The sequence below is a fragment of the Bufo gargarizans genome, chromosome 2 (assembly GCF_014858855.1).
Source record: "Bufo gargarizans isolate SCDJY-AF-19 chromosome 2, ASM1485885v1, whole genome shotgun sequence".
Classification (NCBI taxonomy): Eukaryota; Metazoa; Chordata; class Amphibia; order Anura; family Bufonidae; genus Bufo; species Bufo gargarizans.
In genome coordinates, this window is record NC_058081.1 from 598,773,878 (window position 1) to 598,789,249 (window position 15,372).

The 15,372-nt window shown below is 45.7% G+C and overlaps 1 protein-coding gene across 1 annotated transcript in view; it reads left to right on the forward strand.

Annotated features, from left to right (window-relative positions):
* Positions 1-15,372, forward strand: part of ATAD3A (ATPase family AAA domain containing 3A) — an 83,018-nt gene that overhangs the window by 53,740 nt on the left and 13,906 nt on the right. The window contains exons 12-15 of the mRNA XM_044278278.1: positions 1,351-1,402; positions 3,718-3,788; positions 6,127-6,294; positions 9,225-9,333. Coding sequence (XP_044134213.1) covers positions 1,351-1,402; positions 3,718-3,788; positions 6,127-6,294; positions 9,225-9,333 — 400 coding nt within the window. The remainder of the gene's footprint in view (positions 1-1,350; positions 1,403-3,717; positions 3,789-6,126; positions 6,295-9,224; positions 9,334-15,372) is intronic.

Genomic DNA, 15,372 nt, shown 5'->3' on the forward strand with positions numbered 1-15,372 from the left:
AGATGATACGTTACATTTAATCTTGCCTTTCAATGTGCATCATAAAAAAATTAAACAGATTTTCAAAATATATTGGCATCATATCTTAAATGACAAAACCGTAGGCTCTTTAATGCCTAATACCCCCACATAACATTTACAAGAGCTCCAAACTTAGGCTTTAAAATTGCAACCTCAATAAAGATACATTTGAAGAGTGGACAGTCTATCCGAAAATGGGCTGGTATATCTGGTATTTACAGATGCGGGAAATGCACTAATTGTAGGACTACATCATTCCAGGTCATGTTTTTTGATTTACCCCGAATCTGTACAGCCTGATTTGCTATTTAAGGGTTCTGGAGTGGACTTAACCACTGAAGAAGGAGCAAAACCACAACAGCTCCGAAACGAGTCTGGAAGGAATAGGTCCCTATGCACAAGTACCCGTTTCTGCAGTTTTTCCCAAACAACGCAATGGAGCGCTCAATGTGCATTTAGGATTCCATTTCCAGGAATTTGAACAGAGAATGGCATAAACAGGTCCGTGGAACACCGTCTCCAACACTTCTATATACCGGAGGCATCGGTTTGACCTTTACACCGCACGCGTAACATTGGCAGTGCCACAATACCCAATAGGAGCAAGTGACTGAGGTAAGAATCGCCTGTATTCCAATCCACAAGGGACGCCATGATAGACACTGCACCTCACTTCGGATCTCGCTTTGATATATCGGCACATCTAAAAGTGAGTAATTGACGGCTATACCGCAGGAATAAGTGCGTGTGAACAGGACCTTTTCATCGCAACTAAGTTTTGGTCTATTGACCTTTTAACAAATTGCAAAATACTGCCACAGCATATATTGACATCGGGGTATCGTTTACATTTACTGTTATGAAACAGTTTTGTTGTCCTTCATGTTTGTCCAATTTCTAATTGGCCTTATACATTTAGTGGATACTCATATTCATTTACGTATGTACCTTGACATACTCTGTGACCTTTTAGTCATGCTATTTTGCCAATAAATACTTTTTGAAACATAAATGAGTTTTCTATGTCCATAAGGCTGTTTTGGGTTAAAAAGTCGTCTTATTAAAGTTGAGCATTGCTAAGGTGAGTCTGTCTTCAGTCTTCAGTTCTACTGAGCACTGAAGACACCTTATTGTAACAAGTCAGATCGGCAGAGTGATGGGGCACATGTACAGAGACGAGGCAGGCTGGAAGCCTCTGTATGTTACACACAGGAGTCTTCAGCGCGCAGTAGAACCCTGAAGACACTCTACTTAGTAATGTCCACTAGACTCTTTACACCTTGTTTTCCAGTACAAAGAATCATCTTTTCCTTTTTGTCTTATTTTCAGCCTCTTGCTGTTTGTGGATGAAGCTGACGCTTTCTTGAGGAAGAGGTCCACGGTATGTAATGCCTTTTCTGTGTAAGCAAATAGAATTCACAATGTGTTCCTGAAGGTCTCCGACCCAAAGACTTGAGATAAAGTAGTGATCATGGGGCAGGGGTTTTCTCGACTTCTCTTCATTTATCCTGTTGAATGGCTGTTAATTGAGACGAGTATTTTACATTACAGTCTTGCCTGTGCTTTCTTGTCCTTCACACCACTCAGGAAATGACCGCTCTGTCAAGACACATGAGAGAGTCAGCAGCCGAACCCACCAAATTGTTTGGTTCAGCCAGTTTTCTTGTAATGCGATTGGGCACCTTAAAGTGCCGCAATCTTTTTACTAAACTTTTGATAAGACACAGCAACTTTAAAAGCTGCGATTAGTGGAGGTCTGAGTGCGGAGACCCCCACCGATCCCTAGAATGTGGGGAGAGAAGCGCGTCCATAAGGCTACTTTCACACTTGCGGCAGTGTGATCCGGCGGGCAGTTCCGGCCGATCTGCTGCTGCCTGAAAGCATTTGTGAGACGGATCCGGATGCGGATCCGTCTCACAAATGCATTGCAAGGACGGATCCGTCTCTCCGCTTGTCATGCGGACCGACAGATCTGTCTTGTACATTTTTCGCATTTTTACCGATCTGCGCATGCGCATGCCGGAACGACGGCTCCGGCATTCCGGTATTCTGAATGCCGGATCCGGCGCTAATACATTCCTATGGGAAAAAATGCCAGATCCGGCGTTCAGGCATGTCTTCAGTTTTTTTCGCCGGAGAAAAAACCGTAGCATGCTACGGTTTTCTCTTTTGTCTGATCAGTCAAAACGACTGAACTGAAGACATCCTGATGCAAACTGAACGGATTACTCTCCATTCAGAATGCATGGGGATATGCCTGATCAGTTCTTTTCCGGTATAGAGCCCCTGTGACGGAACTCTATGCCGGAAAAGAAAAACGCTAGTGTGAAAGTACCCTAACATGTGCATGACATGGTCTTCATAAAAGTCTATGGACCTATCTCTATTCCGTCCTTGGCAGCGAGGAGAGAGAATGCAATATGTGAGCACTTCACTAGAACGTGGGAAGAGAACGATGGGGAGTCTGAGCACTAAGGCCCCCAGCGATCACAATTTTGATATGTCTCTATGACATATCAAAAGTTTTTGATAAGTTAGTGACCTTTTAAATTGTGTCATACAGAACATGTACTAGTAATCGGAGTCTGTCAATACGTGTACTGTAGATTCTTTGGCTCAAGCAACAACCTGACATAGACTGTGGATTTTGTGGAAATGCCGACATTTGTATCCCCTTTGGCTTGACAGGTCGTACTATATTGCATGCTATCCTCATGGAGTACGGTCTCTGTTCAGGGGGTGATTTCTGTGTGTGTGTATGTGTATATGTATATGTGTGTATATATATAGATATAGATATAGATATAGGCTTGAGAAAGGCTCTGTGAGCCGAAACGTCGCGAGTTGTGCCTTTTTATGGGTGAATAAATCACTTATTTCACGTCTACTTTGGAGTGCATTCCGGATTCTTTTTGCTTCTATATATATATATATATATATATATATATATATATATATATATATATATATATATATATATATATATATATATATATATATATATATATATATATATATATATGTATTATTATTTTTTTACACTTTTTAATAGTTCCCCCAGGCTGGCTCTCCATAGAAACTAGTGTGCGGCAGCCTTGTACCACTCCTGAGTACAGGGGCTGCTGCACCCGGCTTCCCCGATCCTCGCCAGGGGGGATGCCAGAGCACGGCCTGGTGCGTGCGCTCCTGGTCTTTAACTTCCCAGATGCAGTGGTCACATTTGACCACGGCATCTAAAGGGTTGAATGTTTAAACCAGCAGGCACCCGGCAGCTATGACGCCCGCTACGTTCGCAAGCAGACCGCCATTTTTAAACACCCGACCACAAGTAATCAGAAAATAAAAACAGATTATATAAAAAGATGTGCTACTATCTGGTTTTAACTGACCGATAACATTTTTGGGGACACATTTCCTTTAATTGCGGATCTGTCGTTTTCCGTGTTCATTTACAAAACCCCTTTAGAAACGGCAGCTTTTCTCTTTCTCGGCTGCTGTAGTTCACGGCCTAGAATTTAGCTTCTCAGCGAGGAGAAGACGGGCTGACGTCCTAAGACCCGCTTCTAGTCAGGAGATCAGCAGTGGGAGAGTAATGAGGTAGCCGGGGCAGGGCGCTGCTGGCCATTTTTACAAGCCGTCACCGTTTAATAAAGACAGATGTGATTGGACAGCTGCCTCCTCTGCTTTATTTTACAGGAGAAAATCAGTGAAGACCTGAGAGCGACGCTAAATGCTTTTCTCTACAGGACCGGGGAGCAGAGTAACAAGTGAGTCTCGTCTTCAGGCCGCATTTCTTTATTCAAAGGGAAGTGGTTTTAGTATTCAGCAACCACAATCCTGCATTGGCTCGAGGTCCTTCATATGAATACTTTAAATCTAGGTGACAGCGGCGAATGTCGGGATCCAGAGCTGTCACCCTCAGGCCACGTCTTGCGGCGATATTTCACTGATGCTTGTTGGAACCGCAAACAGTTAATGGAGGCCTTCAGCGCAGCCTCCGCCTGTGGAGCAGATTAATGTTGTGTGATAAAAGACTTTTTGTGCTATAATGAGTATTGCTAATGGTCCAGCTCGTTAAAATGACATGCATTCAGCGTGGGAGGACGTGACGTACACCTGCCGGGTCTTTTTTCCCCGCAGCTTGGATTGGTCTGGGAGATGCATTTCTGATGCGATTTAAGAAGGTTTGGGGATTCGTTAGGTCAGTTAAAGGGGTTGTCTCCCTTCAGCAGGTGGCATTTATCATGTAGAGAAAGTTAATAAAAGGCACTTACTAATGTATTCTGATTGTCCATATTGCCTCCTTTGCTGGCTGGATTCATTTTTCCATCACATTATACACTGCTCGTTTTCCATGGTTATGACCACGCTGCAATCCATCAGTGGTGGTTGTGCTTGCACACTGTAAGACAAAGCAGCGGGACTGTGGGATGGTACATAGCTCTAGTGCTTTTTCCTGTAGTGTCCAAGCATGGCCACCGCTGCTGGATGGCAGGGTGGTCGTAACCATGGAAATAAGCAGTGTAAAATGTGATGGGAAAATAAATCAAACCAGGAAAGGAAGCAATATGGACAATCACAATACATTAGTTAGTAGCTTGTATTAACTTTCTCCACATGATGAATGCCATTTGCTGAAGTGAGTGCGTTGAGGGGGTAATGGTCAGCAGTTACGGTTATGAGCCCTTCTCTCAGTATACCTATTCTTTATACACACATGCATACATATATATATTCCTGGAGTAGCACTCACGTTATTTAAAGGGGTGTTTAAGGTATTCGGATGTCATCGACTGAACCCCTCACTTAGATCACCTGTAAGAGCAAGAACGTAAATTCTGGCAAACCCAACACATCCACGTGTTACATGGCCGGCCGTTCAGTAGAATGACCAGAGTGTAGTATTACAGCGGCTGCTACATGAAAAGGGTCAAGTCAGAGACGGCTTCCCCATCGAAATCAACGTATCTGCCCAGTGAGTTCTTGATAAAACCGGGTTGCCTTAATGAGACAGCCCCTTTAAGAGTCCATGCAGCCATTTCTTCCATCTTTTTCTGCTGGGCAGGAGGCAGTATTTATTTGTCTCAGCTTGTCAAGGCTTCTGAATGCCGCCCTACTGTAGAGTGATGCTTAAAGGGGATCCAGTTTCATGAAATTGGTGACCTATCCTCAGGATGTTAGTGTTTACCTGCACGCCGTCTACATTGTAGCGCCGATGGTGAAGTGTAATTACAACTGTTCTTCCCATTCAAGTGAATAGGAGATGTACCGGTAGTTACACCGCAGCGCTACTACAATGTCGACGGCGTGCAGGTAAACATTAAGGTTGAATGCACACGGCCGTGTTCCGCGGCCGTGAGCGGTCCGTGGTATGCCGGCCTGGATTCCCGCTGATGGCAGGAGCGCACGGCGTCATTGGCTGCTATGACGCCGTGCACTTCATGCCGCCGCTGCACTACAGTAATACACTCGTATAGATCGTACCAGTGTATTACTGTAGTGCAGCGGCGGCATGAAGCGCATGGCGTCGTAGCAACCAATGACGCCGTGCGCTCCTGCTGTCAGCAGGGATCCAGGCCGGCATACCACGGACCGCTCACGGCCGTGTGCATTCGGTCTAACCAGGATGCAGCTCACACTAGTACCACATCCCCTTCAAACAGCTGATCAGCGGGAGTGCCCAGTCTGACCCCCACCGATCTCATATTAATGACCTATCCTATAGGTCATCAGTATAACAAAACCGGAATACCTCTTTAACTTTAAGACAAGACAGATCACATACTCTGGAGTCTGGAAACGCTGGGTGATGACAGCCATGGCAGCTGTATTGACATTTGGTTTTATTCTACTAGTCAAAGCAAAGACTGTTGGCATCTAGTTAAATCTGTGGATCCCAATTGACTTTACCAGGCAGAGTGTAATACTTCAGTTCGCCCATAGAGGCACTAGAGGAGAAATACACATTTGCATTGATGCTTTGCCATCTTGAAAGGAGATTTCAGTCATGAGTGTCGCAGTCCCGTCTTGGGTTCCTCACTAGTACCAGTGGGCGTATTACTCGGGTGGCATGATCTAATAACCGGTGTATATTTCTCTCTCCAGATTCATGTTGGTGCTGGCCAGTAACCAGCCAGAACAGTTTGACTGGGCCATCAACGATCGGATAGATGAGATTGTCAACTTTGCTCTTCCGGGACTGGAGGAGAGAGAGCGCCTGGTCCGTCTCTACTTTGACAAATATGTCCTGCAGCCTGCAACCGAGGGGAAGCAGTAAGTGTCTGCAAGACTTGGGGTCAACTGAGAAGAGTAAATGTTGGGGGTTCGGAGCATTTTCTCATCATTGTGCTTATCAGGAGCACCACTTAGACCAGTGATGGGGAACCTTTCAGAGACCGAGTGCCCAAACTGCAACCCAAAACCCAATTATTTATCGCAAAGTGCCAACACGACAATTTAATGAATACCAATATAGTATATCTTCCATGTCCTTTATCATTTAACTATGACAGCCTGCATTCAATGCCCTGTACTGATAAATATAGGAAAAGTCTAAGGCATATTGGTACGCCTTACTTTTTCCAGGGAGTGGGTGCCCACAGAGAGGGTTCTGAGTGCCGCCTCTGGCATCCGTGTCATAGGTTTGCCACCTCTGACATAGACCAGGGCTGTAAGAAGGAACTCCTCCATTATTTGTGGGTTTGTTCCATAATGTTTTGTATGTAGCCTGTGTTATTAGGGTACAGTGGATTTTTTTTTTTAAACTTAAATTTGAAGCAAAATCGGCGCGTGTAAGGCTACTTTCAATTCACATCTGCGTTGTGGTGTCTGGTTTTGAGATCCGGCACAGGATCTCAAAACCACAGCACAACGTTTCAGTTTTGTCCACATTCATTGTTAATGGGGACAAAACTGAACAAACCGGAAGGGAGTGCACCAGAATGTATTCCGTCTGTTGCGTTCCCATGCCAGGCACAAAATCGATGCAAGCAGAGTTTTTGTGTGTGGCATGGGAAACTGAAGAAGCCAGATTCGGCACCAAAAAACATGTAAATCGATGGTGCCGGATCCATTATTATTATTTTTTGGACACTAAAAATTTGGATCCGGCACCCATTCAATTATTTTAGTGCCCGATCCGGTGTCTTCATTTTCCGGATCTGTTTTGAACGGATACAGTTGGTTGTATTATTATAACAGAAACGTTTTGCTGTGGTTTTGAGAACCCCTGCCGGATCTCAAAACCGGACAGCGAAAACGCAGATGTGAAAGTAGCCTAACTTGTGGATTTGTTGCAGATTTTCTTGCCGTTTTTTAACCCTATGTATTGCAAGGAGTAAAATCCGCAGTAAAAATGAACATGATGGCGATTTCTTCTGCAGCATGTGGATCAGATTTTTCTCGTTCACTTTACTGGTGTAATAAACTGTGGATTTTCCATGGCCAAAAATCCGCCTTGTGTGAACATACCTTTTAAAGGGTTTGAAGAAATGCAAATGAGCTCTTAACAAGCTTTGCCTCTAATGCTACCAGATGTAAGGCTCCTATAAGTCAATGTTCAGCTCTTAAAATAAGCCTTGAGACATGACTCGGATATATAATAAGCCAGCACCTCATCTGCAGACAGCTGTTTCGGGGTGATTGCCCCTCATCAGTGCAGAGCAGAGAGTACTGGCTTAACTTGGTAGGAGGCCTGTGTCCGAGCAAGGGGGGCACTAACTCTCTCCTTAGGGAGAGAGCACCTTAATCACTGTGAGGAGACTTGTAGGCCATACATGCCCCTCTGGAATTCTGGGAGGGAAGAAATGCAAATGAGCTCTTAACAAGCTCTGCCTCTGATGCCACCAGATGTAAGGCAGCTATCCTAAGTCAATATTTTGAAGGGTTTCTATCATCACAAAATTCATTATGTAGCTGGCTGACATTCGCGATGTGCTAATGGCAGCAGTACATAGCTGTGTAACTTTATCTGCCTACATGCCGCCGCTCGCCCAGAAAACTAACTTTTAAAATATGCAAATGAGCCTCTAGGTGCTATTGGGGCGTTGCTGCAGCACCAAGAGGCTCCGTCTCCTCACCGTTCGGCACGCCCATTTTGCTTTGATGGATATCTCTGTTTTGCTCTTTGAAAGTAAAATCCCGCGCCTGCGCCGTCCCATTTAGTATTAGGCGCAGTGAGTGAAGGACGCTTGCCTGCTGCCAGCTTCCTCACTGCGCCTGCGTCGAATACGTCACCGAGCGTCCTTCACTCGCTGCGCCTGCGCTGAATATTAAACGGGACGGCGGAGGCGCAGGACTTTACTTTCAAAGCGCAGAGCAGAGATGTCCATGAAAGCAAAATGGGCGTGCCAAACGGTGAGGAGACGGAGCCTCTAGGTGCTGCAGCAACGCCCCAATAGCACAAAGCCTGTCCATGTATTACAAGGTCGACCATTAATGGACGGTATGTATTAGCGTCACTCCACTACAGCGACCGCATTGACGAATCTTCTGCAATTACAGCCAATTGATGTGGGTTTAAGGATGGTTGTCTTTAGAGCAGAGCAGACCACTCCGCAGGATAGGGCATAAGTAGATGATCGTTGTGGGTCTGGTCGCTGGGGTCCCTACCGATCCCGAGAACAGGGATCACATTCCCTCATTCTGATGGAGCGGCAGGTCCCTGATTACACACTGGCACTTCATTCATTCTCTATGGGAGTGCTGGAGATAGCGGACTACAGCGCTCGGCTGTCTCTGGCGCCAAGCCATTTTTGATCAGATTGTACTACTCGTAGACAGGCCTATATAGCCCTGCTGGATGTTTTTGTGCAGAAGGGTTCAAGGACTTCATCTCCCCATCTCCTTACTGAAAGCTCTGAGTTGGAAACTGACAGGAGTGGGTATGAGTGGGCTTCATCAGTGACGTGTGTCTGCTGCAGAGACAGTTTTCACCTCCATCCTGCATCTAAATGGCTATTGTCCCGTCCCCCAGTTACTTTCTGCCGATGAATGTGTTTGGATGAGTCTGTGACGTAAGTGTGCGCTAATCGGAGTAGATGGAGAGCTTCTTCTCGTCACACGATGAGCGCTCCTGCTATGTTTAGCTGTTACTATGCATTAGCTGGGTTTAGAAGCCATTGTACTTTCTCCCATGCTGAGAAAGGTGCACCATTAGCTCATGTCTCCGAGCCATTACAATCCGCTTCCTTTACTTTGTTTAGGAGGCTGAAAGTTGCACAGTTTGACTACGGCAAGAAGTGCTCCGAGCTGGCGACATTTACCGAAGGCATGTCTGGCCGAGAGATCTCCAAGCTGGGTGTTGCCTGGCAGGTATGTTATCATTTGGCATCTACTGTCCTGTTCCAAGGTGTAATGATTATGTAGGATATATTAAAGGGTTTCTGTCACCAGATTTAACCCTATTAAGCTAGCGATGTGCTAATGTCAGCTAAACCTAACTAGCCTATTCCTACTTGTATCTATGCCCCCGTTACGCCAGAAATCTAACCTTTATAATATGCTAATTACGGTAGCCTGTAGGAGGAGGGGGGGGGGGGGCGTTGTTCCTGCTCCTAGAGGCTCTGTTCTCCGAACTTTGTCGCCTCCCTCCAAGTTCTGATTGACAGGGCCAGGCAGCGCTTGTATTTGTCTGCCAGCCCTGTGCTCTGGTGAAATATTGCACCATTTAGTATTCGGCGCAGGCTCAGTGGAGGAAGCTGGCAGCCTGCGAGCGTCTTTCCCTCACCGCGCCTGCGCTGAATGCTGAACAGCACGAGATTTCACCAGAGCACATGGCTGGCAGACAAATGCGAGCGTTGCCTGGCCCAGTCAATCAGGACTTGGAGGGAGCCGACAAAGGCGGGAGAACGGAGCCTCTAGGAGCAGGAACACCCCCCCCCCCCCTTCCCCCACTCCTAGAGGCTAATTAGCATATTATAAAAGCTAGATTTCTGGCGTAATGGGGGCATAGATAAAAGTAGGAATAAGCACATCGCTAATGTCAGCTAGCTTGATAGGGTTATATCTGGTGACCCATGGGGCTCGCTGCCTTACTTAAAGGGGTATTCCGGTAAAGTAACTTAATTTTTGAAAAACTGCATTAAGGTTGCAAGCTGTGACCCAACCAGAACCCACACCTATACATATAGCCAGAGCTTCAATTTACCTTGCAATCCATTTGTCCAGCTCCTGTGTGAGCCTGCAACACACTGAGAGTATCATGGCTCCTGATCTTCCCTCACAAAACTACGATCCCCACAATCCCTACAATCCGTAGCTTTCCTGCTGTGAGTTGATGTTTACTGATTGGCTGCCTGATATACAGTCCTGGTCACGCCCCCTCTACTCACCAATCACCAGCACACTGACACGCCCTTTGTTTCACAAGACATTTAGCTAGAGAACTGATAGCAACACACTGAGCATGCTCGACCTAACAAAGGCTCAGAACTACAGGTCGATGCCATGGTAATTTATGAGGAAACACAGTGGGTAGCAGAGGAAGAAAACTACTTTTATAACTCCTGAAAGGTAAATATGTGAAATTTACATTATATTGGGTAATTGATGATGAAATAGTCTAAAAGATAACCAAAATACCCCTTTTAAAGGGGTTGTCACTTCAGCAAGTATAATTTATTATGTAGAGAAAGTTAATACCAGACACTTACGGTTGTATTGTGATTATCCATATTGCTTCCTTTTGCTGTCTGGATTCATTTTTCCATCACATTATACCCTGCTCGTTTTTATGGTCACGACCTCTCTGCAATCAATCAGTGGTGGTCGTGCTTGGACAATACAGGAAACAGCACCGGCCTATATGCACTCCCACGGCTCCGGTCACCAGAGAGGCCACTTTTTCCTACAGTGTGTAAGCGCTTCCACCGCTAAAGGATTGCATGGTGGTGGTGGTGGAGGCAATAGGGACAATCGCAATACATTAGCAATTGGCTTGTATTAGCTTTCTCTACATGATAAATGGAACTTGCTGAAGTGAGACAACCCCTTTAATTGACCTCCAGCTTTGCAACTTCGGGGTCCTGAGATCCCAGGGTATCATCTTCATGGAGTTTGTGGTTAATTTTCTTCTGATTTATTTATTTCATAATCTATATGAGGGTTTGAGGTAGGGTGGGGCAATTTTGCAAAAAAGAAAAAAATTTGAATGAAAATAAAAGCAGCTCAGTTTAAATGTACAGTGTTCACTGTGTGGCATATCTAATGTTTATTTTTAGGTGGAGGGGGATTCAGTAATTTTTTATTTATTTTTTACGTTGTTCATGGGGTGGTTTAAATAACATTATCTTTTATTATACGGTTTGTGGAGAACATGACTATACCATAGAGTTGTATGCAGTAATAAGACAGAAGAACCACTGCCAAATTAAAATGATTCCGTAAGAGGGTACGTCAGACAGTTCCACCCAGTATCATTCAGTCAGCAATGATCTATTTCCAGCATGTAATAAAGTATTACTAAAGTGGCCATCACTGCCCCTGCACACACTTTGACCATTACGGTCTCGGCACGCATCATGATCTTCATGGACAGCCATCAATGTCGGTGCGCACACCTTGATCTTCATGGACGGCCATCAGTGTCCCTGCACACACCTTGATCTTCATGGACGGCCATCAGTGTCCCTGCACACACCTTGATCTTCATGGACGGCCATCAGTGTCCCTGCACACACCTTGATCTTCATGGACGGCCATCAGTGTCCCTGCACACACCATGATCTTCATGGACGGCCATCAGTGTCCCTGCACACACCATGATCTTCATGGACGGCCATCAGTGTCCCTGCACTCACCTTGATCTTCATGGACGGCCATCAGTGTCCCTGCACTCACCTTGATCTTCATGGACGGCCATCAGTGTCCCTGCACACACCTTATCTTCATGGACGGCCATCAGTGTCTCTGCACTCACCTTGATCTTCATGGACGGCCATCAGTGTCCCTGCACACACCTTATCTTCATGGACGGCCATCAGTGTCTCTGCACTCACCTTGATCTTCATGGACGGCGCTCTTCGCACTGTAGGCAATCGCTAACGCAGTGTTAGACTATGTCTGCTCAATCATAATGACAGTCGTACGATAAAACGTTCATCTGTATTGCCGACAGCTTCACCTCAGTCTATGCACAGTACCGGAGCAGCCCCTGTCCCTATACTGCCCCTGTACCTGCATCCTTTCAGCACAGTGTGGCTCTGCTATTGCCAGGACCCCCTCCTTCTCACTAGTTGAGTGCAGCCCCTTTGTCCTCGCCTGCACTTAAACTGAGCCCATAGTCTTCCTGTCTCCTCTGCAGGTCCTCTTCTTCCGCCGGTTCCCTCCCTTCTCTCCCATGACTATGTGGCAACTAAGCTCACTTAGCAGTACTAGTCCCAAGCGCCAAACTAGCCTCCCTGATCCCCCCCACCCTGTCCCCAGCTACAACCACTACCTCTCTGACGCCTAACCACACTTTCCTCACTGGTCGCTAAAGCGGTGCTCTAAGCAAGAAGATCCAGTGAGGGGCAGAGGGGGAAACGAAGCTGGCACCCACAGCGCCCCCCCTTCCCCATCCAGTCGCACTTGAAAATTCAATAAGACACCGAAGGGGCGAATTAATTCAATTATTCTGCCACCCCTAGCTGGAGCTTAATTTTTATGTTAAAGCTCTAAATTTCCTGCTACCTTCAATTCAAACAGCCATAAAGTTAATTCTGACTTCCTTCTGCCACCACTGGGGGGAGCTTAACTTCCTGCATTCACAGTTGGCATCTTCTTCAAAATACCAATTGTGTATGCAGTGAGCTCATTAAGGGGTTGTTCACTTTTGTAATCTTGATGACCTATCCTCAGGGTAGGTCGTCAATATCTAATCGACGAGAGCCGAGTATTGGCATCCCTGCCGATCAGCTGTTTGCAGAGAATGCTGTGCTTGTATGAACGCTGTGTCCTCTTCTCCGTTTACCTGCTTACCGTCGAGAGCAGGTGTAATTGCAGCTCCACTGGCCACATTCCATTCAATGGGACGGCTCCATCCTACTCGCTTGAATAGGAAGGAGCCGTCCTATTGAAGTGAACTGTGTAATATATTGTAATAAACGGTCTCTGAATTCACTGATCAAATCCGGACCTGGAAGTCTGGAGACTGGAGAGATCAGCAGAGACCAGACGGAGCTGCAGCTTAGTGTGAGTGATTTATTTCACCCCAGAGCTGGTAAAGCCACTTTCACACAATCAGTGTTTGGTCAGTGATTTCCATCCGTGACTGTGAGTCAAAACCAGTTGTGGAGGCTACACGGAGATACGGTATAATGGAAAGATCCGCACTTGGTTTTGGCTCCTAATCACTGATCAAACACTGAGTTTGTGAAAGCGGCCTAAGGGCTCTTTCACACGAACTATACGGATTAGGTCCAGGTGCGTTCAGTGAAACTCGCACCATTTTGAAAGCAACTTTAGTCAGTTTTGTCTGCAATGCGTTTTTCACTCGTGTGATAAAAAACTGAAGGTTTACAAACCTCTCTTAGCAACCATCAGCGAAAAAAGTTTTTCACTGAAGCCCCATTCACTTCTATGGGGCCAGGGCTGCGTGAAAAACGCAGAATATAGAACATGCTACGTTTTTCACGCAACGCAGAACTGATGTGTGAAAAAAACGCTCATGTACACAGACCCATTGAAATGAATGGGTCAGGACACGCATTGCACCCGCGCGGAAAACTCGCTCGTGTGAAAGGGGCCTAATAGTTCACCTGCTAATCCAGCTCTGGGGAGAGATAAATCACCCAGTAGTAGCTGCAGACGCATCTCGTCTCTACCTCTGTAGTTCTTCCTTGCCTCCCCATGGGTTGTGTGCACATTTCACTTCGTCGTATGGATTTGCTCCGTCATTTTAGAGACTGATCAGTGCAGAGGTAAGGGGGGAGGGGAAAAAGGTAGAGGAACAGAAACATTTCATTAAAAAAAAATATTGCAGGGTTCACTATTATCACCTAAACTACTGAATTATGAAAAATAAAGTAACATTTTAGGTACGCTTTAGGTGTTCTTCTACCCTTTACCTAAGAGGATGCCACAGTCATAAGGGAAAACGGAGTACACTGTATCATTGTAACGTCTTTGAAGAGCATATCCTATTCCTTCCAGGGATGGTAGGACCTTACAATCTGAACTCCCGTGTCTGAGTAATGTTTGCGGCGGTGGCGACTACCTCTGACATTCTATGCTTTGGCAAGCCTGTACAAAAGGCCTGTGCGTGTCACTTTAATTAGAATCTATTTGCTGTTGGATCGCAGCTTTTCCCATTATTTCTGCATGTTTTCTTGTTTCTTCTAGAGAAATGCAGAACTAAATAATGGTATTAAAAAGGGAGAGGGGAGTGCAAAACGCTGCCGCGACGCCCGATTGAGCTCAGGCTGCTGAGCCTGTGTGACAAATTGCAGAAAATGACTGCAGAGCAGTGTTTCAAGACCATTATCTCCGCTGGGTGGATAACCATTTGCATTAGCGAGGGCCAGGGAGCAGGAGTCCTCAATGCTACTGCATTGAATGAAAGCGTTTGCATTGACTCTCCCCGCAGGCCGTCTTGCCTTTTGTCAGTATTTGCTTGGTTGTGAGAAGCCTTTTTTTTTTTTTTTTTCCTCCTCCTGACATTGTAGCCTCTGCAGCAGATACGCAGGTTATGGGTGCATCTACAGAATGAAGCAAGGCCTAATAGCGTCCCCTGTATTGGTGTATGACACTTTTTCTTAGCTTCCATCCATTTCAGTGGAGAGGTAGCATGCAGAGATTTTTTTTCAGAAGAGTTAAAAATACTCCCTTAGCATTTTTAGTGTTTTTAACCAAGGAGGAGTGTGAAAGTTGCATTAATTCAAATAAATAATACGTAGGCCTACATAATGCTAAGAAGTTGCTGTTTGTGCAGGGAAACGATTAATCAATCTTGGACTGGCCCACAGGGGTACAGGGGAATCCCCCGGTGGGCCCCTGAGCAAGGTGGGCCCCTAGTCTCCCACCCATGACACATTAGACTTACTGCACTACAAACATATATCCAATGTACAGCACCTCAACCAGCCTATGTTCATATAAAAATAAAAAAAAATGTTAAATGATTTATTATATTCGAATGTATCCGTACGGTGGGCCCCCAAAATAAATTTTACTGGTGGGCCCTAGGTACCCCAGTCCGACACTGTCATTAATAGTCTACTCTATAACTGTCTTCCATGCATAAATAGCAAATTTAGACAATTTTACATTTATTGGACAGAAGATGAGGCCGAATCCCTAACTTTCTTGAAGCACCATATCTTTCACTCAGGAACCAGAGCAGTAGAGCGTACAAAAGCAGTGGTGGTCATGCAT